Source organism: Hypomesus transpacificus, chromosome 23, assembly GCF_021917145.1.
Source record: "Hypomesus transpacificus isolate Combined female chromosome 23, fHypTra1, whole genome shotgun sequence".
Lineage (NCBI taxonomy): Eukaryota > Metazoa > Chordata > Actinopteri > Osmeriformes > Osmeridae > Hypomesus > Hypomesus transpacificus.
The window spans coordinates 18973770-18997436 of NC_061082.1; the positions used below are offsets into that span (position 1 = coordinate 18973770).

Below are 23667 nucleotides of genomic sequence, written 5' to 3' on the forward strand. Positions count from 1 at the left end.
CTAATCGGTGTAATCTCCTGCTGGATGGTTGAAGTCTACAGAGCCCACACCTGTTCACGTCCAAGGCAGGGAAAACAATTCTAGCAGGTCTTACTACATTCTGATTAGTTTCCTTCAAACACTTAGATTTTTTTTCTTCCGAATACGTTAACATCGTCTATGTTTTAATTTAAAGAAAACATTCTTCTCTCTGCCTCCAGTTTGAACTTTTATTTATTAGCTTCACTACTTTAGTCGTATTTATTTGCAAACTGACATGAATAATTATTGATCTGAAAAAAAGCATATGCAGACATCAAATTGACTGCACCGCTCTCCATTCATTTTGAAAGCTGACAGGATTTAACCTGATCCGTGTGCGTACCTGACCATGCATGCGTAATCCTTGTGCGTGGTGTCATTGCTAATGTACAACCACAATTTTTGCATTCAACGTTTCAACTTCTTTTGTTGACAATTCATTCAGTGTTGCTTACCAAAAATGTTGCGTCATTAGACAATATACTAAAGGTGATCATCACAGTATAGTAAATCTGCTAGGCTACAGCAGACTGTCTTCATGGCACGCACTTGCGCAGATTTATTCGTGTTGAGTATTACAGTCTGTTGGGAGAAAAGAGATACAAGTGCGCTTTTGCTAGTAAACAGCTACTTGTAGTGATTTAACCCATGCACTGTAGATAAGAGGTTCAACCTCCTCAATTCAGAAAGTCTCCATGCAAAGCAATCCTCGTGTAAAGTACTGTCAAGTTACAGGTTTGTGAAGTATTCACCATTTGACTAGTATTAATAGATAGCAATGGCACATGCTGGCGTTGTTATTTACCACTGCCTCAATACATGCACGTTTCAGCATTTACAGTATGGTGATTGACACGAGGCTTTCATCAGTAGACGAGCACAGTAGCTAATATTATTAACAAACTTTTGCTAATAATAGAAACATGGGTCAGCAATCCAGCCACCAGTGTCATCTTTCATCTGCAGCAGATGCGTATCCTATTTTAAGAGAGGGGAGTCAGCCAGCGCGAGGGCGCCTGACTGAACGCATTGGAGGAGTGCTAGCTAGCCATAGCCACAGCTTCTGGCTTCCAGTTTACATATATATGCTTTTACATCAGACTTTCTGAGCAGGTTTGGCAGGCATCTAAATCCAAAAGCAAGAAATGGCTCCCAAGAAGGTGTGTCCCGTATGTGTGTCTGGAGAGTGATGTAAAGATTAGGTAATGAATGCAGCTCTTATCTTACTCACTGAAGATGTGATCACTAATGTCTTTATTAGGCAAAGGGAAATAACGTGCCACAGCCTCAACCACTGATTGGACGGTTTGGGACCTCATTGAAAATAGGAATCGTTGGACTGCCCAATATAGGGTATGTTACTCAACTTTTAACTGGAACTTAAATTCAATGTTATTTTAATGTAACACGAGTATTTGCTAAATCATGGAATCTGTGGAACCCCTGCTTCAGTAAATATGTCATTTTCATTCATCCAGTGCCAACCAGAACTATTTTGTATTTTCTTAACCAAGACAAAGAACAGAATAAGGAATTTAGCATGAACTGTTACTACACGAGCTGTATTACTTTTAACAGTTTTATGTATTCCATAATTCCGCACTTCCAGCACCATGAAATACTGCATTAAGGAACTGACTGTGACCACAGGACATGGAATGTACATGGCGTTAGATTGACACGGGAACTGAAAGGTCACAAACTGTGCGCTAGGAATGTATTCCGTTTCAAAATTCAACGTAAATTAAATATTCACCAGCTTTAACAAGTTATGTAATAAACAGCGGACAGCCATTCGCTGTTAAGACAAAGGTAGAACATTCTACCCAGCAAAACTCACACAGCCACAGGTTCCTACAGCCCTCTAACACACAAGTCTTAATCCTCTACTAGTTGAACTGGATGCTGCCAGGAGTCCTGCGAACTTTGACTGCCCACTGATGATAAACCCTCCATAGTGCTGGGAAGGACTCACTATGGCCACCTTCACTCACCCAGACTCTGTAGTTAAACTGGGACTACAATTGGTACAACACTCAGGTGGTGAAGAGAGAGTGTCTATCTTAGTTTTTGTAGAGAATCTATCTTATCTTCGCATTCGAGCCAGTTGCAGCTTTAGTCTTGTGTGTAATGACTGACAAAACACTTATTATCTCCCGCTAAAAATGATTCCTTCATCTGTAAGACGCTCTTCAACGTGAAGAGCGTCCGCAAAGCAGTTCACAAATACATTTACATGCCACTGAAAACCGAATGCAGATGAATATTTCTGAGGTTGAGCCCAAACAATTCTTGAAATACATGACAACTTTAAAAACAATCCTGGTTTGTAAACCCATCCATGCACCTCAGCAATCTGAGGCAATTTCAGTCCTGTAGGCTTCGGAGCCTAAAACCTACCAATCATTTAAATCTTGAGCACCAGGTGAGGGGATGAAGATAGAAAGTCCTGGATTATAGTTAACTGCCAGGCCATTATTACACTTGCATTCATTCAGTAGTCAGTCCAACCTGAAGAACCCTTGAGGTGCTCGTGGCATGGAACAGAAACATCCCCCTGAGCACAACATGGGGCTGCATTTGGCCGATCCTGTTCAACAGCTTAGATCTGTCAGAAAAAGTCATTTCCCCCTGGATTCCAAGCACAATTGATCCATTATAGGATTATCTGACCTTGTAATTGGGCTTAGTGTTTTACAATCAAGGCCCGTTTTATTTTTTGAAAGATCAAATGTTCAATATATTAGACTGACCTTTTTCATACTCTGAGGAAATAGTCATCCCTGTATTGAAGGCTTCTCCAGGGTCTCTGAATAAACCAGCATCCCACTCTCCAACCACCAGGATACAGCAACATGTTCTGGGATGTATTGACCTCTCTGCTGTTTGTGTTTCCAGGAAGTCAACCTTTTTCAACGTACTGACAAAGAGTCAAGCTGCAGCTGAAAATTTCCCCTTCTGCACCATTGACCCAAATGAAAGCAGAGTGCCTATCCCCGACGAACGCTATGATTTCCTCTGCCAATTCCACAAGCCTGCCAGGTATGGGGGCTCACTGGTCGCAGATTATTCACACTCCAGACTGTCCTGGACAAAATGTAGGAGACAGACTATAAAAAGGGTGCACTATAGAAACCTGAAAAGATAACGCAATGGTGCTGACTTGAAGATGTCAGAGGCTCTTTTCTGTCCCCAATCGCTGGAGTGCTCAGTGTTATTTGGTCTTTCAGGTTAAATAAAAAGTGATAGCATTTAACTGTCAATCCCTGGTTATCATATATTTTTCTATAAGAGGTTAGAAAAGGCTTTAGGGTGCTGTTCCGGCTCAGTGTAAGAGACAGTGATAAATCAGTTGAATGAATCAATGTCTGACTGACGGAGGTGTTGCAACAGTATGTCTTCAGCAGGCATCACGTCAGCATGCACAGCGTCTAAGCATGAGTCATAATGACTCCGCAATGACTTTTCCATGAGAAAAGGCAAAACTTTAGACACTATTCCTCATAATCTCTCACGGGTTGGGGAGGAAAACATCCTTATGGATTGTTCACTTCCCAAGGCCTTCCATGACAACTCCAGCTGCTTATTGGCTATGTACACGTGACTGAAATAGTTGTGCATTCTGTGTTTTTCCCACCTGTTCTGTTCTGCAGCAAGGTGCCGGCGTTCCTGAACGTGGTGGACATAGCAGGCCTGGTGAAAGGGGCTCATGCCGGCCAGGGCCTAGGAAACGCCTTCCTGTCCCACATTAGTGCCTGTGATGGCATCTTTCACATGACACGTGAGTCTGGGTTAGGCCTGGCACAAAGGCATAGGTTTGATTTGAAAATGGGTGAGGGCACATTATTTTTGTATCACGCCTTCAAGTAACATAAATCCCCATAAATTCCTGCTCTACCATAATTTTTTTGGGGGAGGAATATTTGAATGGCCCCACGCTGGTAGGGCATTCTTACAGTCCACCATCCACTACCACCCTTATGGGCCCTAGAAACACTTTCTCGGCTGTTGGTTTCCCCTCTCAGCATTGTAAGACAGTTTTATGGATGTAAAAAATCCATCCATATTTACAAGTCACTCGACGTGCTATCTTTTTCAAAACATTTAACGTTGTGTTTTAGCTCTACTCTTCCACTGAGCCAGTGGGATTTGTGGGGTGCCAAGATAAACATAACAACCAGGGATGGTGAAGGCAAACCAAACCTCACATTCCTTTTGGGAATCTCCCCAGATTGGAAGAGAAACAGGCCAGCGTCTGGGTAGCAGAAGTGGTAGCACACTGTGAAGTAGACTCTGATGGAAGTCTTAAGCAGTTTCATTTGACCACATATTACTGTAACGTGATCCTGACACGTCAAAGTTGATCAAAGTCGCACAAAACAAAGGTACAGTAGGAATTTCAAACAATCCTCTGAGATTAAAACAGTCTGTGTTGTAGAAATGACTGTTGGGAAGTTTGTCTTAAATTGTCTCTTCCAACCATTGACCACTGGACCACGCCCATTAGAATACGTCTATTTTAAATTCTATTGAAGTGGTTCTTGAACAAATATATTTAAGACAAAAAAAATGAAAAACATATACATGTAAATGATATGCGTGCATGTTTTTTTGAAGCAGATTTTCTATTGTGTTGTTGTGACATGGATTCATCTGTCAGACTAACTACCTTTTTGTTCTCTATAAATACACAGATCTGAGTGTCTCAGCAAAATAATCCCCACAAAATACTTTCCTCCTTGTCTCGCTCACTATTGCAGTCTTGAAATCACTTGTAGTTCTCTCCCTGCCTCGAGTTCTTTTGTGTCTCAGACATCGTCTTTGTCTTACACAATTAAAGTGTTAAACGCAAGAATAATTTAAATTGCTGCTACTAAAATGGAGACAGAGGCTCTTTTAAAAATAGCAGAATTTGTTTACTGATTGTATGCGGCTATTGACTTTCCCATTATGTGAAAAGAGCACTGATTAGCGAGTCGGTTGTGGCAGGCGAAGAGCAACCAAATGGACAGGGTTACAATGCAGGCCATTTTCCTGCATTGTTACCAAGTCCTCTTGGCTAGGGATTACTTGGTGGACAGTGTAAGTGTGTCATTTTGGTTCCGATGCCATTTTCCAATCGTTTCTCAAAGGACTGCTTGTGACAGACTGCATCTGGTGGACTGTACCTTGCTTTGGATGAATACTTCAAATGTGAAACCTGTCAGATCTCCACGTCATTTGCTGCATGCGGAAACACTCGCCATGGTTTTACAAGAGGTGGCAAACCACAGTTTATCTTGTAGATTATTTGTGCTGTGATGATGAAACGTCTCAGAGATGTGTTCTGTCTGGAAACGCATGGAAATAAATAAACAACCATTTCCCACCATTTAGCACTTGTCTCAAGGAAAACCCTCTGTAACAGGCCTAGAGATACATGCATGGTTAGAGACACCGCATCCGTTCATTTAGAAGAAAGCTGTCCTCATTCCATGTCTCCTGCAAGCCATTCTTCTAGAAGCTTCGTCTTCACATGTTTACACATATCAAAACATTCAATACTGTAGTAACAATGGCTACTGCTCTGATGATTTTAGTTCCAATAACAAGTGTACTCATTTGGCTTTTAGACACTGCTAAGGCTACTGTTTATTTTAAAGAGACATAAATTCTTCCGTTTAGATAAACTTCCCTTTTGTGCCCATGTTAGATGAAGGATGAGTTAGTGCTTCAACCCAAACCAACCACTTTGCTTCAGCTTGTAGGAAACAGGTTTTAAATGCGACATAGAAATCATAGAAGGGCCTTACTTTGAATTTACAGCTATCTGTTTTGACATAACATTGTTTTTCCCTTTAAACTCCTTGGAGAGCAAGCAGTATGTTCCACAAGTTAACCATTAAAACATTGCTTTGTTTAGTAATTACAGGAATGTTTCATCTGGTGTCAGACACAACAGTCTACAGTATTCCAGGCACTTCTTTTCTATTGCTTGATTATACGGTTGGGCCAAACACACTTCTTCTGGTCGGCGATGGTATGTTTGTGTCTGAGAAAATTAGAAACGGGTTTCTGAAAACATCTGACTAACTCATGCTGCAAGGCAGAGCTGTTTTGTGTTGTGTTTGTTAGTTCCTTGTTAGTTCCTGTGCCATACTGACTGGATGGCTGGATGATACGAGTTTAAGTAAACCATGAAAGGAAAACTTGTGAAATACAACTTGTGAAGCTTCAGAGATTAAGCAGTCGGCTCAACATCTTTCCTTACTATTACCATTTTACATTCTTTAATCCTAACCCTAACTCTCTCCGGAATGGTCCATTGTAATTCTAAATTTTTGTTGTTGCTTATTGATGATGTTGAGAGTTATGATCAGAACCATGCTGCCCCCACATCTTCAGCCGTAGCCTTTTTTAAGCCAGGCAGTGGTCAGACTGGATTCTCTGGCTGTTCTTGGAACTTTGAAATATGTCAAATCTAAGTTGCTCAATCCTCCTAGTAGTGTGCCTGTTATGCATATTTCTCAACCCCTAATAGCTTTGAAGAGACTGTGTAAACAGTGGATTTGCTTTCAACAAAACCTTCCAAAAACTATTAAGGGGCATTTTGGCATCCCGAAAGCTGATTCTTTTGAATGGTCGATGTTCCCAGATTTTAGGGAATGTTAAACAGGCTAAGTGTTCTCAGTGCCTCTGCAGTGAGTGGAAGACTGTGGGATGCTGTCTGTGTAAGACAAGACACCACAGGTCACTCTCCTGCATACCACCATGGCCCCTCTCACCCCCCTGGCCCCTCTCACCCCCCTGGCCCCTCTCACCCCCCTGGCTCCCCTCACCCCCCTGGCCCCCCCTCACCCCCCTGGCCCCCCCTCACCCCCCTGGCTCCCCTCACCCCCCTGGCTCCCCTCACCCCCCTGGCTCCCCTCACCCCCCTGGCTCCCCTCACCCCCCTGGCTCCCCCTGCCCCTATCCCCCAGTTGGTCCAGCATCTGAACTACTCTGCATTGCACTGCATGAAGACCATGGCCAAGTGTGACATCTTGTCGTAGTGGATCACTGTCCCTTCTGTGGGTCCTACTGGTGCTGTGGTAGAACACAGACCGTTTGTATTTCCTCAGCTCACAGTTGACCCTTGATATGATAGTAGCTGACGCTGTGTTAATCCTTCTGATGCCAGCAGATAAAAAAATAATTATATTGGACACACATACGATATTCATGCAGTGTTAAATGGTGGAAACCAAGGATAAACTGGCATCTCTGGTGCTGAGATTACATAACTCACCATATTGTTTGATATCCTCCTCCTATAAGCCTGGAACTCTGCAGTGAATGCACTAGCCTGTATCTGTGTCCACCAGCCAACAGTGCGGGTTTGTTTCATTGTGTGGAAACCACCACTGTCTGGCAAGTGATCGCTCAGTCGCATGAAAGGCAGCAATTCTGTATGGATTTCTCTGATAAGCTGTCACTAAATTGTTGTCATTTCCCACAGTTCTGAAATGGAGGTACATGCACTGTTTTAAGATAGTATGACATACAGTATAGATGTGACAAGCTTTAATCTTAGCTTTCTATGACAATGGGTCTTTGTCTTATTGACTAAACCTTCACTGCCAATGTAAACTCACATGCTGGGCAGGTTTGTGATGAAAATAACGTTGTCAACTGAAATGACACCTACGTTTAAAACAATATGTTGTGACTGTTTTTAAAGGAGCAAATATGATCTTTATATAGATTTTAAATTGACTTTCAATCTCCCCCCAAAAAAGAAAGAAAAAAGAAAACTGATATGAAAATGGCCCCATCTCCGTTTCCAAGTATTTTAGTGATATCAAATGATTGCAATCCTTTCAGAATTGCATTTAATGAGGAGGGAAAATAAATCATTGGATCAGTTACTTCCTGTTTATGTAAGAGCACATGATTCACATCAGCAATGCAAGCCAGTATGTTGTAAGTGTCTCCTGCATTCAAATCAACCAATTTTAAACAGATATGATTTCATTTAGACACAGAGAAAACCGACATAACATGTTTTGCTCTTTTTCCACTGGTGGAGACCAGATACCTCTCGTGTGTTTGCTGGCTGTGTTGGGATACTGTCAGAGCGTTTAAATGAGCATTTTGATTCAGGCTGAATGAAGAGGGTTTGTCTGCCTCCACTCATCTTGGGTGATTAGAGTAAAATGTCTACCCCATCTTGACTGGAGATCACCACCGCTCCAGATAACATGCTTGGTGATTGAAGGTCGAAATATTTTGAATTCTAATGGCACGGCTGTATGAATTGCCTGAAATAGACTGTAAAATCTTTCAGCTTCCTCCTCTTGCCCCCCCCCCCTTCCTGTCCGCTGTGAAAAGAACCATTGGGAATGGCTGGTCCCGATGATCATAGAATTATTGGACGGTGATTCTAAACCCCTCAAAGAGGAGTTGCTATGGAGATCTCGTTCCAAACTGTGAAATGATTCACCTTTGAAAGGCTGGAGGGTCTGAAAGCCGAACACATCATTGTTCAGGTGGCGGTTGGTTAGGAAATTGCTGGTGCCTGTGCAATCAGTAGCGCTATGGTAGTTAAGGATCTAAAAAGGTTTGTTCTCTGAATGATGTGGGACAACAGTCTTGTGCATAAGATGGTTCCTTTCAATCAAATCCCCCTCAGACTCCATGGCTTGAAAAGTAAATGACAGAGGAGAACTCAAACGAAAAAGAAATGAACACCATTTTTGTCTATCAGATTTCACATAAACTAGCTTCTGCCCGAGACATTCATTCTTCACATGCATTAATATGAAAGTGGGTGAGGTGGCCGTCTTAGTCAAATGTGCACTCACCTATAGTTTTTCACCAGACAAAAAAATGACAGAAAAACACACATTTCATATGTTGTTCATCCCGGGTCTGCCTCGACCCCTGCAATTGCCTGTAGATTACACTGGAACGGCACAGGCACCTCGCGAGGTACTGATATTCATAACACGAAGCACTGTCATTTCTCTGTAATCTATTTTGAAATACGGGATCATGTTGAAAACATGTGTATTGCACAACGGCACAAACCTACCATTTTAGATGTTTTGAGGTGCACGTCTATTTTCTGTTCTTGCGATACACAGAAAGCTCAATAAGCTAACGTTCAACATGCGGTCGTCCGGGAAGTCTGAAATTCTATTCATGATTTTCATGATGTCTGTAACATCAGCACACACAATATTTTCTGAATAAACATAAATAATCTTGTCTTCGTTGCACGAGACTTTATGTTTGGAAGATGTCCATGAGGTGTGTTACTGACAGGCTCATAAAGACCTTTTACTGCTTTGAATACCAGGAGAATTGCGGTACGAAGTTTGCATAGAAGATCTTAAAAGGGAGCCTGGAATGCAAGCAGCTCCTCGTCTGCTTTCACCTCTCTTACGTGTAAAAACACGCACAGGAAGTTAGCAGCTGGTGAATACTGTCATTTCACTGAATTATGTTGACCACATATCTTCCCACGTAGCAACATGAAAGGAGGCAGAGTGATCAGGATTGATTCGGAAAGGCTTCCAGTTTCTTGTCTTTGTACGTGATAAGGAAGCCTCACCACCCTCTTGCTGCCCCGTGTGTGGAGTTGAGATGTTTGGCCTCTACAACTCGGTCAGACTGCCTGGTCAGACTGTCTCTGGTCAGACTGTCTCTGGTCAGACTGTCTCTGATGGTCCGGCCATTCTACCCCAATTATTCCTCTTGAAGACTCACTCCTTTGTTTTGTCTATAAAGGCACACCTGCTAATGGCCTCTTCAAAACATACAGTATTTGAAATGAAGTCGTGAAATGTTAATTGCGAGATAGACATGACTCCTGAAACCACCGTCTTTTTTCTCTCTTTCTTTTTTTTTTTTACAGTCTTGCTTGTGGCTTTGTGTGGCGCCGCAGCCTCGTAAGGGCTGTCTTCTCCAGAGGCCTCCCCAGACCCTGTCGTTAAAGGACTAATTGTGGAGATTTCCCTCCTTGCCCCCCTCCCTCCTCTTCTTCTCCTCTGCTCCTTAAGCGGAGATTGTTCCCCAGCTCTAAAGCCTGAATAGGGCTGGTGGGAAGTAAATGTGAATGTGAAATTAGGCGAAATTAATTAAAGCAAATTACCTTGGAATGTATAGTAGTCGGTGGAGACTGAGGGTGGATGAGTGAGGATGGATGAGTGAGAGGTGGATGAGTGAGGGTGGATGACTGAGGGTGGATGAGTGAGGATGGATGAGTGAGAGGTGGATGAGTGAGGGTGAATGAGTAAGAGATGGATGAGTGAGTGTGGATGAGTGAGAGGTGGATGACTGAGGGTGGATGAGTGAGGGTGGATGAGTGAGGGTGGATGAGTGAGAGGTGGATGAGTGAGGATGGATGAGTGAGGGTGGATGAGTGAGAGGTGGATGAGTGAGGGTGGATGAGTAAGAGATGGATGACTGAGGGTGGATGACTGAGGGTGGATGAGTGAGGGGTGGATGAGTGAGGGTGGATGACTGAGGGTGGATGAGTGAGGGGTGGATGAGTGAGGGTGGATGACTGAGGGTGGATGACTGAGGGTGGATGAGTGAGGGTGGATGAGTGAGGGGTGGATGAGTGAGGGTGGATGAGTGAGGGGTGGATGAGTGAGGGTGGATGACTATGGGTGGATGACTGAGGGTGGATGAGTGAGGGGTGGATGACTGAGGGTGGATGACTGAGGGTGGATGACTGAGGGTGGATGAGTGAGGGGTGGATGAGTGAGGGTGGATGAGTGAGGGTGGATGAGTGAGGGGTGGATGAGTGAGGGGTGGATGAGTGAGGGTGGATGAGTGAGGGTGGAGACTGAGGGTGGAGACTGAGGGTGGATGAGTGAGGGTGGATGAGTGGGCGAGCAGGGTGGGGTCTTCCTCCATGAGGGTAGCAAGGGATCACAACGACGTCATAGACTGTTCATCTTCAACTCACTAATAGTTATCAAGCTTGTTTGAAACGTATGAATTTCTCATTGTTATATCAGAATGCATAGAAAGAGTACATCGAGTCCTTAGGCACCGCCGTCTGAAGCCTCCAAGAAAGGTTTTCTTTTGTCATTAGAAATTACACATCAGAGCCCTTTGTCAGTATGTATATTCTTTGTGCCCACAAATGATTTACATTGCATTATTTTCACCTAAAGTTCATGTAGGAACAGCTCACACAATAGCACATTTTCATTCCAATCAGTGTAGAAGCTGGGAGCCGGCAAATTGAAGCAGCAAAACAATAATTCCACTGATTAGCCCCTTTATGTTTGGCGTAAGTGAACTGTTTATATTGTGGAGTACCTCTGGAAGACGAGAGGAACCAAAACAGCCTGATTAGGCAAAGAGTAATTGGATAAGTTCATTTCCCCATGAGGACGAGGTTCATGATGACAGCTTGCACCTAAGTGTCAGGCTTCTGTTGACTCGTGTAATAGATCACCAGGGGAAAGTTGGGTATCTTTTTGATCAGTCATTCTGCTGTTGATCCTAATGGGCTATCATTGTTCAGCATGGTTGGGTGATGTAAGATTGTTACGTTGTCGTTTCATTCAACAGTTTTTTTACCTCACATGTTAACTCTTACCACTTATTAACTTAAGTGGCATGTTGGATAACGTGGAAGATAAATTATTTGTTTTCCTTTTGGAAAAGCTGTCTTTATTTCAAGTGGTGCTGGCAAAGGGCGCAGTGAAGTCTTCCGACCAAAGACACATAAATCAGTAAAGAGGGAAATGTACTTACAGACTCCTAGTGATCTTATTTCTCTGTCTGCTCACAAAATCAAGATAGACATTACTCCATAAAACAAACTTGTCTTATATTACAGTTAATCATTCATTCCAGCACTATGAATCATCAATATTTTCTGCGTGAATCATTGTGGAAACTTGAAGAAGTATGGCCGTCACAATGAGTGGCACGAATCGTCCCGATGACGTCGTTCTTTCACAAGGCTTCACCTGTCAACAGTCTCCTCAAAGAGGACTCAACACCTGCACCTGAGTGTTGCCACCTGCTGCCATGAAGTGACCCCGACAGATGCCAAACATACTGTAGCAGTCACCATCCATCAACACTGCAACACTCAACGCCCAAGTGTCGTTGGCCTGACATCCACTACCCAGGCAGATGAAATACTGTAGCCTTCTCCTTACGTCAAGTATGTCAGTGCGACATGTGAATTATTTTTTATGTTTTCACCAAAACATTCCACAGATGCGCCAGCCTGCAAATGCAAACTGGAATTCTTTTCATAAACTGGGGTTTTCCTGTGTGTCTTTTGATGGTTTGATGGCCTTCTGAAAACCAGTGAAAGTACATTCTCAATGCTGGTTCCGTACGCCAATCCGTGTGGCAACGAGCCCTTAAAGGAATCTTGTCAGCTGCTATCAAGCTCGACTATAGTGATCGCTGTCCTAACACTGTGCAGAGAAGGCCAGGGCTAAGGCTATCACTGGAGTGAAAGGGTATCAGGCTGCTGTGACAGATGGCCTGCCCCCTCTCCTGTTCCCTTGCCTGCCCCCACTCCTGTTCCCTTGCCGCCCCGCCGGCTGATCTCCAGAGCCTGCTGGGGAACCAGTCGGCTAAGAGCCGCTAAACGATGTGCTGTAGTGTCTCATTATCTAATCACTGTGCAGGAGCACGGTGGCTACAATAGGCCAATTGGTTAAGACAGGAGATGCCATTGCATACACTGTACGTTTGCAGAAATGGAAGTTGATACTTCTTTTCTGAGGTCGCTGTGCCAGATTTTAGTGTGTAAGCGTGAAGAAAACATACTAATTTGAAGTTGCCTCGTCAAATTAGGATTAGCCACCACTGTACGCCAGAGATACTTAGAGTCTGGAACCAGGGCAGAAGAGTTGTTTTGTTCCACTGAACAACAAAAGCCAAACATTGCTTTGGCAAGGCCCAGATATTGCTCAACTGAAATTGGTTTAGACCTCAAGTTCTCAATTTAAGGAAGTGAAAGCCCACAATGGTTTAAGGAATTTACCATGACTGCAAGTTGACAAGCTGATTGGTAAACAATATAAGTGTTTTGGTTTAGAGTCAAATAGCCACATATGTAATCTGTAATAGATGGTCTGACTATTGGTTGACTCCCACTGCGCCACTTGATGTGGAAGCTTTTTTTATCTTCCAATATTCTCAGTGAAAAGTCATCATTGTTGAGTCTCATTAGTCGTAGTTCAACATTGGACTCCAGAAACATAAATGTCATTGATTACGCTTTGCGTGCGTGCGTGTGGTTTTCAATGTGTGTGTTTATCAGTGTGTGTGTGTGTATTTATCTGTGTATCAGCGTGTGTCCTCAGAATGCACAGGACGCACGTTGCACTGGCAGAGGTGTGTAGCGGAGCTGATCCACTGGGCGCTGTGTCCTATCGTCTTGCTGCAGGCGCTTTTGATGACGAGGAGATCGTCCACGTGGAGGGCACGGTGGACCCAGTGAGGGACATGGAGATCATCCACGAGGAGCTGAGGATAAGGGATGAGGAGATGATCGGACCCATTATTGACAAGCTGGAGAAGTCGGCCATCAGGAGCGACGAGAAGAAACTCAAACCTGAATACGTGAGTGAATGTTTCAGCATGCCCACAGCTCGCTTCACAGTACGCCACAAATAATAGCCCTCCCACACAACCGCCACAGGAAAAAAATATGTATCCATCTCTTCTCCAAAACATCGCCCTCCATAAGTCTTCCTCCCCCCTCCTTCCTCCCCCCTCCCTCCCTCCCTACTCCCTCCCTCCCTCCCTCCTCCTCCTCCCTTACCTTCCCTTCCCGCCCCCTCCCTCCTCCTCCCTCCCCCTCCCTCCCTACCTCCCTCCCCCTCGCTCCTCCTGCCTCCCTCCCCCTTCCTCCCTCCCTCCCCCTTCCTCCTCCTACCGCCCCTCCCTCCTCCTCCCTCCCCCTCCCACCCCCTCCCTCCCCCTCCCGCCCCCTACCTCCCTCCTCCTCCTCCTCCCTCTGCCCCATTTCTTCTCTTTTCTGAGATTGAAAGTGATCGGGGGTCAGGGGGTTTTCTGCTGTAGGAATCATTAATAGAGAGTTACTTATTCAGCCGCTGCCCCCGTGTCACAGTGCTGGGCTAATGAAAGTGTTTCCACAAGCTTCTTCTGATCTGAGGTAATACTCGAACCACAGCACAGCTCTCCGGAGCGCTCTCGCACCCACTGCAGCCCAGGGGGAAATTGGGTGAGGCCACACAATGGATGCCCCACAGGCCTACATCGCGATATGAATACAATAAATGTTTGGAATGTGCTTTGACAGAACCTTCTGGGCTCCTCCACAGCCAGGCACGCTGAGAATAGATGGTGCGATTAGGAGGAGAATCGGAGCGCCGTGTCCCTATCAGATCAGATTGCATGTGGATCCACAACAAACACGGCCATGCTGTTAGGGTAATGAAGCTGTGTTGGAACAGCCTGCCGGGGTTCTCTGTGCTGCGGAGACGCAGGGAGCAGCAGGAGCGCTGGTGGAGCGCTGATGGGCTGACACCATCAGCACACAGGGAAGGGGGAGACTGACCCCGATGCAGAATGGGCCAGTAAGCGAGGTAATCTGGCCTTTCAGAGGGATGCCGAACGCCCCAATTTCAGGCACGGCCGGCACATGCAGGCTGTGACCGCTCGTTACCCTAATGAGAGGGGCCATTTCACCTGCCTCACGGCCCCATCCCCGGCCGGTCCCCCCCGCCTCCCCCCCCCGTGTAATCCCTCTCCTCTCCCTCCAGAAGGAGAAGCATTCAGGCCAGGCAGGTGGGCGCTGACACACATAATTGCGGACAATTTTAGGCAATGAATAAAAAATGATCTACATTACTTGTCAAAGGTTGTGGATGCCAAACGGAATCTATAGAAAGCTCCTTTTGCTCGCTGAAGAATGGTCCCCATCAAAGCCTCGTGTAGAAGCTTCTAGACGAGGGGGGGAAGGTTCCTCTTCCAGGCTGTGTTTGGCGTTGGAGACGTTCAGCGTCGTTTGATTCTTGGGGTGAGGGGAGGAAAGGCTGGTTCCTCAGAAGATCCTGCTGTTGACGTGTCTGGTCTGATACGATGTGTCACATCTGCTGCCTCATATAGAACCTCTTCTCGACATTAGAGAAGACGAGTGGAGCCCCACCTTTATAGTGCTCCAAGTGCTATAAAATAACAAGGTAAATACCACGTAACTATTTAAATGGTAATTGCATCCTGAGATTTGGCACTTACCGAGTAATTAAGCACTAATTTCCGTAGTTGCACCTCATTTTCCCAGAGTGCCCCATCTTTTAAAGGAGCATTTGCAGTTTTATTTTTGTGTGTGTGAAGGTGAAACTATATAATTCAGATGTTCATACATTCTGGTCCTCTGTACGGCACGTGACAGAACTGTCGTTCTGTTGTAAGTAGAGTGTGATATTTCAGCTAATCCGATTCATAACATGCTATCCGATACACGTAATTCAACTGGGCTCGTAATTGAGAAACACGTCATGATAAACAATGTGCCCACACGAGTCACACACACACACAGTTCGGATTGTTACGTCACGATGAACAAAATCAGTTTCGTTATTATTTTCAATACGCGGCCCCACATCACATCAACCAAAGACGACATTTCTCGTCTTCGCTCGGCTGAACCCCCAAACTCCCACATCTTAACAAACAATAACAAGAACCGTGGGCCCCCGAGTGTCGTCTCCCGGTGGCAGGCGGACGCGTTTCACCCCCCGGGGGCCCCATATGCTATTTATTAACACCTGCCTGTTAGAGCAGCACTGCGCGGCGGCCCGCGAGCTGATGAGGGAATCCTGGAGCGGGTTCAGCCTGTGTCACTTTTGCTGTTTCCATTTCACAGATGATTAATCTCTCTGTGAAGACTCGGGCCGGCGCTGGCGGACTGCGCCACGCTCTTCCTGCCCCCTCTCCCGCTGGCCGCACTCTGGCTGCCTGACTAAAAGGCCTTTAGAATTCCTGCGGAGAGAGATGTGCGGAGGGAGAATACAGCTGGCTGGGGGGGTCACTGTGTGGGGGTTTATTCTGCCATTGTGTAATTGAGGCTCCGGCAGGCTCCTTGCCTCTGTTCTTTCAAAGGGGAGTGTGATTGTGAAGTGCTGAGAGGGTTTTGGGGAGGAAGGAGGAGGCGGGGGGGGGCTGTTGCTGGGGGTGGTGGTGGGGGGGGGGGGGGGGGGGGGCTGTTGCTGGGGGTGGGGGAGTTTTATATGAAGGGGGAGGTTAAGTTGACAGGAACAAAAAAAGAATGTGTTCCGCTAATTTCTGTGGGGCCGGATCAACAATAATAGGCTCAATTTCTTTATTACAAATTTTATAACTGCCTCCCTCCCCTGTTCCCTCCCATCCCTGCTTCCAGATCCTGTCAGGGCCCAGTCCTGCCTGCCTGTGGTCCAGCCCACAACTGCCTCGCTAATGAACATGTTTTCGGCAGTAGTAACGGGGCTTAATTAGTACCTGACTTGCACTCTCCTGCTTCAGCTCGAGTGCACACGGCAGCGAGGCAGCAAGGCAGCGAGGCAGTAAGGCAGCAAGGCAGCAAGGCAGCGAGGCAGCGAGGGCAGCAAGGTAGCAAGGCAGCAAGGCAGGGAAACAGCAAAGAATTCATACATTACTGAAACCAACTTAGCCGAAAGTGTCACATTTTTCTCTCTCTCTCTCTCTCTCTCTCTCTCTCTCTCTCTCTCTCTCTCTCTCTCTCTCTCTCTCTCTCTCTCTCTCTCCTTCTCCTCTCTCTCTCTCTCTCTCTCTCTCTCTCTCTCTCTCCTCTCCCTCCTCTCTCTCTCTCTCTCTCTCTCTCTCTCTCTCTCTCTCTCTCTCTCTCTCTCTCTCTCTCTCTCTCTCCCTCTCTCCCTCTCTCTCTCTCTTCCTCCCTCCCTCCCTCCCTCTCTCTCTCTCTCTCTCTCTCTCTCTCTCCCTCACGTGCGGTCGGTCCTCATGGAGCATCAGTGTTTGTGAAGTGAGATTCCCTCAAAGGCGTTTAGTCCTCATTTAGAAGATGGGGGAGGGGGGGGGGGGAAGTAAGGGAAGGAGGTAAGGAGGGGGGGGCCTTGTGCGTGCTGTCCCTGTCAACACTAGGCCTCTGCTCTCTGAATACGAGCATGCATTGTTCATTTTGGCATCAGGATGCCATGCATTTAGAAAATAATTACCCTGTACCCTGCTGGGTTTATATTCTTTTTCATCTCCTTTAATGGCTTCTTGTTCATTATCTTTTAATCCCAAACAGGATGTAATGTGCAAAATCAAGACCTGGGTACTGGATGAAAAGAAACATGTCCGCTACTATCCCGATTGGAACGACAAGGAGGTAAGGCTTTCATGTTACACTCCAAAATGTACCAATGTGATTTATCCTGCTCATCTTTTCATCTGGCCTGAAAGTCCAACTGCTTCTTTTTGAGCAGAAAATCTGCTATGCAAATGACCAAGTTCATGTGCCCGCTGCGTTTTTTTGGTGGTATTTCGATATTACTTTTTAACAAACTAATGACATCTGCCTATGCTGATGGTGATCTAGAGGCCTTCTAGAAGGCTCCCTGTGGTGCACAGACCAGAGCCCTCATTTGATTTGGCTTTGCTTTTTTCTCCCTGCGTGTTCCTCAAAGGTTTGTAAAGTTTGGAGCCTGAGTTCTTGCCCTCTCTCTGTCTGTCACAGATTGAAGTGTTGAACAAATACTTGTTTTTGACGTCCAAGCCAATGATTTACCTCGTTAACCTCACTGAGAAAGACTACATAAGGAGGAAGAACAAATGGTAAGTCCTTAGAGATATGGGTGTAGCTTGACACACTGCGCTACTTCATTAGAGATATGGGTGTAGCTGGACACACGACGACACTTCATTGTGGTGCAGAGACGACCACGAACCCTCCCTTTTCACGATGATATTGATTTCCCTCCTGTTAAACGCAGGTCTCCGTCATGTTGACCTCTTCCTTCTCCATCAATATCCTTTCTTCTATGGTTTGCTGTCTGCTTTTTAAGGGGTTCCAACTCACAACGTGAGGAAAGGAATCTGCGCTCTCTATGGAAGGGCTGGGATATTGAATCCGTTGTCATAAAACCATCTGACACCCTGTTATCTCTGTGTTTACCATGCAGTTTGTTAAGACACCGTGTGAAGCTTACACACGCCCCTCCACACTAAGACGATCACTCAGTCAAGGTGTGTGTGTGTGTGTGTGTAGAGATGTGTGTGTGTTGAGAGAGAGAGGTGTGTGTGTGTGTGTAGAGATGTGTGTGTGTTGAGAGAGAGAGGTGTGTGTGTGTACTGTCCAGTGCCCACGCTTGGTGACTCCAGCGTCGTGCTGGCCTGTCACATGGTGTGTTTGTTAGGGGACCAGCCCTGGGGTGGAGACCCCGCCAGACCCCAAACTCTGCACTTCATCAAGCACTTAACAGCATGTGGTTCACATTTGCCATCCAAAATGTTTCATTTCCATATGATATCAAAGCAAGGAAAAGCTTTAAATTACAAAAAAAATAAACATTCATCGACTCCAAGCCAAAGAGAAGTAATTAAAGTCATCTGGAAACGGCCAATAAATCATGTGATAGTTCTCTTTAAATATTGTGATGTCTAGAGGTTTTTTCTTCTTCAAATGTTTGGTTTTGTCTGAAGAGATCACTGTTTACAGATGTTGTGTGCTCTCGATGGAGAATATTAATACCGTTTGACAAGCTTAACTGTACATGCCTACACATTTCCCATGCATTACTAAGTGTTGGAACAACATCTTTTTCCATGCAACAAAGAAATGAGTAACAAGTTATGACTTTCAATCGCAAACAGATCGTGGCGAAGGCCAAAATGTTTTTGTGTTTAGCGACATGTTTGACTTGTCAGCTTGAGCCGTGATGTCACTCGTCTCATTAGAAAGGGCGCAGACTTGACGCTCCGGGGGTCAGGTGGGCCTGTTCCCGGCCCAGCAGCTACTGAGGTGCTCAGAGAGTTCTCCAGCCCCCCTGACTGAGGAGGAGGCACACCCTCCTGATCAGCAGCCTGGAGGTCAGATGAGTTGGGCCGGCCGCAGTGAGAGCAGACACAGTGAAGGGTGGGGGGTACTTATCTTATGTACACTACAAGCCTAGTGTCAATAACCAGCAACTTTGGGATTGTCGTCGCATGCCTCCAACTGCCCCTGTAGGGTTTCGTGTGTCGGTTCTGTTCGTCGGCGTGAACCAGTTTTTGTTCAGCGTTTGTTTTGCCGCTCACTTGGCACCGTGGCATTAAAAGGAAGTTGTTTACGTGTAACTGTGTGTTCTTGACACGAAGGTATGACTGTCTCTCTGACAGCAGGAGGAGGAACGTCGTAACTGGAGCACATAAATCTTATGATTCATGACATGTGGAACATCAGTCATCTGCAGGAAGCTTTTGAGTTTGATTTTCATGTTACCGTTTATTTCTTTCCTTCTTTCTTTTTTTCTTTTTTCACTTGTGTGAAATGCAATAAATCTTGGAGTGTTTTAACCCCCGGTAGCGCTCCTGTGTCCTGGGGGCTCTACGTGGAACAATGCAGACATCAAAGTGTGGATGTTTGACAAGGGATGAGTCACTTCCCTTGTCCGGAGCCGGGCTCACACCTGTATGGAGATGATTACAGGTAGATCTGGGGACCCCTAATTGTACAATAAATGCTGCTCTCAGCCCTAATGGCAGCTAGTCTGCAGCCCAGACGCCAGACTTCCATTTGGCTGTCGCCCTGCTTCAGGTTTTTCCCCCTCAGAACAGTTGAGATGATGATACGGTTAAGGACTATTCAAAGCAAACAGCAAGACAAATTGCAATCTCAGCTTTTAATGTGAGGAGAGGAGAAAGAGAAGCACCAAACGTTGCACACGGGTCGGCCTCCTCTCTGCTGTGTCTCTGTAGAGGACATTCAGACTGGTCTCTCTGCTGTGTCTCTGTAGAGGACACTCAGGCTGGTCTCTCTGCTGTGTCTCTGTAGAGGACACTCAGGCTGGTCTCTCTGCTGTGTCTCTGTAGAGGACACTCAGGCTGGTCTCTCTGCTGTGTCTCTGTAGAGGACATTCAGACTGGTCTCTCTGCTGTGTCTCTGTAGAGGACACTCAGGCTGGTCTCTCTGCTGTGTCTCTGTAGAGGACACTCAGGCTGGTCTCTCTGCTCTGTCTCTGTAGAGGACACTCAGGCTGGTCTCTCTGCTCTGTCTCTGTAGAGGACACTCAGGCTGGTCTCTCTGCTGTGTCTCTGTAGAGGACACTCAGGCTGGTCTCTCTGCTGTGTCTCTGTAGAGGACACTCAGGCTGGTCTCTCTGCTCTGTCTCTGTAGAGGACACTCAGGCTGGTCTCTCTGCTCTGTCTCTGTAGAGGACACTCAGGCTGGTCTCTCTGCTGTGTCTCTGTAGAGGACACTCAGGCTGGTCTCTCTGCTCTGTCTCTGTAGAGGACACTCAGGCTGGTCTCTCTGCTCTGTCTCTGTAGAGGACACTCAGGCTGGTCTCTCTGCTGTGTCTCTGTAGAGGACACTCAGGCTGTTTGGATGGCTCCCGCCCATACTGGAGTTCCTTCTTTTTTTTCCTCTCTTCTTTTTCTTCCCGAATCACATATTTACTTTCAAGCACTCTTGTGCGTTGTTGTTGTTGATTTGACTATCTTATTCCCACCACATATTATACGTGAGTGGTAAAATACGAGGCCTTTGTATTTGTCAAAAATAAAAAGGCCCTCTGAGTGATAGGTACAGTGTTGTACTTGGGGGTGTTTATTTTCGAGAACATACTTATATCTCCTTTGATTGACTGCCGCATTCTTATCAGAAGGTACTTCGGTTTAGGGGGGGAAAAAGAGGCTTTGGGTGAACCGCAGCCTTCCCGTTTTGAGTGCACGGCCTTGTAGGAACCACTACACAGACCAAGCTGACCCCATTACAAGCCAAAATAAACAGTATTAGCTTTAGCCAGCCGTCATTAATGGAGGGTTATGAGGAGGCTCTGGGCTGTCTTTCATCGTGCGCTTCTCCGCAGGAGACGGTACATCATTTACCGCGGACCACGAGGCCGCCATCCCGTACAGTACAAGAGAGCGTGCGCACGTGGATGAGAACCGTCCATGTGCATGTTTGAAGTCTGTTTCGGAGGCGACTCCATGCTCATTTGGGATGCTGGCGTAATTGCGGTGTGGAGATCAAAGACCTGCTGGCCCCAGTGATGTTCCAGAGGAGCCTTTACCACACGGCCCCTCTCCTCTCTGCAGCAGGGGCTGCCTGCTGTTCCCCGTTCCCCTCTCCCCTCCAGCCATGAGCTGCCCCCTGCACATCCCCGCTCGTAAAAAATGATTAAGGCCGCATTTGTCATGTGTTTATGACTGAGAGGCATTGCGTGATAGGGAATGGCATCCAGAAGAGTCTATCGAGAGGCGAGAGCCTCTTCCTCCGGCGTCAGGAGGCTGCCTGGAACACTTTTGTCTGTGCCACATAGTCTGTGTGTGCAGGAGAGGGTCATTACTCCACTGTTCATGATGTGGTGGTGCTCTGCAGTCTGTCTGCTGTTTGTGTGTTTTCACTTGTCGAGGCAGCGGCTGGTCATTTGAAAAAGCCCGTGGTCGCCATCTGTTTTTTAACCTTTCATGTTTTGATTAGGCTTGATATTATCAAGAGTTGAATTCGGTGGCGACAAAAAAAGCGTCCGTTTCGTCAATGCCTCGCTCCACTTGTGGGAGCTCCGTTAAGAAGCTGGGTTGCAAGGGAGGCTCCCCTCCCTTTTAATTGTGCTTTAAAGCAAATTGGAGCCTCTCAAGTAGGTGTGTTGACCTTTTCGAAAACCGATAAGCGTGACCTGTCGGTGAGTGTGCCGGTGCCGTGTGTGCACAGGGAGAGAGTGTCGGAACTGCAGGGCCACGAGGTGCCTCGCAGGGTGCTGTTATTAAAGCTGTGTGTAGGTGTGTGTCTGAGTCTGGAGTGTGTGTGTGTGTGTCTGTATGTCTGTGTGTGTGTGTGCGTGCGCGTGTGTGTGTGTCAGAGTCTGGAATGTGTGTGTGTGTGTGTGTCTGTATGTGTGTGTGCGTGCGTGTGTGTGTGTTTGGGTGTGTCTGTGTGAATGTCTGTTTGTGTGTGTTTGTGTGTGTGTATGCGAGGGTGTGTCTGTGTGTCTGTTTGCATGTGTCAATGCGTGTGCGTGTGTGTGTGTCTCTCCTGTCTACCTGTCTACCTGCCTTGCTGGAATGAATCCTTGTTTATGGCACCCTGTCTGTAAAAGTTATGAGTGTCTCTTCACAGTCTGCGACTGTGTCTACCTCAGTGCGTTTCTGTCTGGGAGTGAAGAGTGGATCAGCAGGTATCTTTCCCCTGGGTGCAGTACCCTGTCTGGCCTGGGGGAGGAGCGTTGACAGCCACAGCCAAGGTAGCCCTGCAGGGGGACAGCAAGATAAGGCCAGCATCTGCTAGCTTTGAAAACCCTTTCAGAGGATCATTTATTCCAGGGATATTTGCTCTAAAATGATGCAAATTCTTATCCTCACATCATGCCGATCAGCAGTTTGTTAATTCATCTTAATTGATTCCACGTGGAAGATGTAACTTTCTGTGTAGTCTTGCCAGGTAACTGTAGTTTCTGTCATGTCAAAGCAGCACTTCAGAGCACGGCTGGGGTTTTGAGAGAGGGGACAAACAGTTTGAGCCTGGGGATTGTTACATGTAAGCAGAGGCAACAGCTCTCTTCTACGACTTCCAAAACCATCATTCCCATAAACAGAATTGAAAGTTTATTGAGTGCAAAACCACTGGCTCCAACCAAGGGGACTGCCGTCAAAGGAGGCACGGTTAGCGTTTCAAAGCCATGTGGGATATATACGATCGCTAGTCTCCCTTTTACTCCGCGCACAGTCATCCACTCTACCCCTTGTGTGCTGTGGGATCCTAAGAAACACTTTCCCATGGTAGGAAGACATGCAGCCTGCTGCCCACAGTCGCTCCTAATGGACCCCTTCAGCTCGCTTTGTAATGAGAGCGAACGGCGGGAGACGCCGGATAGGAAAATGGAACCAGATGGCAGATGTAATAAAGCCCTGGAGGATCCGTCTCCTCGGCTGTTTGACTGGTCCTGGTCCAGGTAACAAGGGGACACCGCCATGCCCCCGCCAGCCACCCTGGTCACCATGTTGGGCTGGTGGTGGTGGGATGCAGGGGCCCCTGGGTGGTGCCCCTGGGACAGGGTGCCTGGGTGGTATCCTGGGACAGGGCCCCTGGGTGGTGCCCCTGGGACAGGGCCCCTGGGTGGTATCCTGGGACAGGGTGCCTGGGTGGTGTCCTGGGACAGGGTGCCTGGGTGGTGTCCTGGGAGGCTCCTGAGTCGTGTCCTTGGACAGGGCCCCTGGGTGGTGTCCTGGGAGGCCCCTGAGTCGTGTCCTTGGACAGGGCCCCTGGGTGGTGTCCTGGGAGGCCCCTGAGTCGTGTCCTTGGACAGGGCCCCTGGGTGGTGTCCTGGGAGGCCCCTGAGTCGTGTCCTTGGACAGGGCCCCTGGGTGGTGTCCTGGGAGGCCCCTGAGTCGTGTCCTTGGACAGGGCCCCTGGGTGGTGTCCTGGGAGGCCCCTGAGTCGTGTCCTTGGACAGGGCCCCTGGGTGGTGTCCTGGGAGGCCCCTGAGTCGTGTCCTTGGACAGGGCCCTCCTTGGTGGTGTCCTGGAACA

At 46.9% G+C, this 23667-nt stretch overlaps 1 protein-coding gene across 1 annotated transcript in view; it reads left to right on the top strand.

The window, feature by feature from the left end:
• Window positions 1–1012: 1012 nt before the first annotated feature.
• LOC124485390 (obg-like ATPase 1) overlaps window positions 1013–23667 on the top strand; it is a 35085-nt gene continuing 12430 nt past the window's right edge. The window contains exons 1-7 of the mRNA XM_047046981.1: window positions 1013–1181; window positions 1283–1374; window positions 2920–3063; window positions 3675–3802; window positions 13418–13593; window positions 17249–17329; window positions 17678–17775. Coding sequence (XP_046902937.1) covers window positions 1167–1181; window positions 1283–1374; window positions 2920–3063; window positions 3675–3802; window positions 13418–13593; window positions 17249–17329; window positions 17678–17775 — 734 coding nt within the window. The 5' untranslated portion in view covers window positions 1013–1166. The remainder of the gene's footprint in view (window positions 1182–1282; window positions 1375–2919; window positions 3064–3674; window positions 3803–13417; window positions 13594–17248; window positions 17330–17677; window positions 17776–23667) is intronic.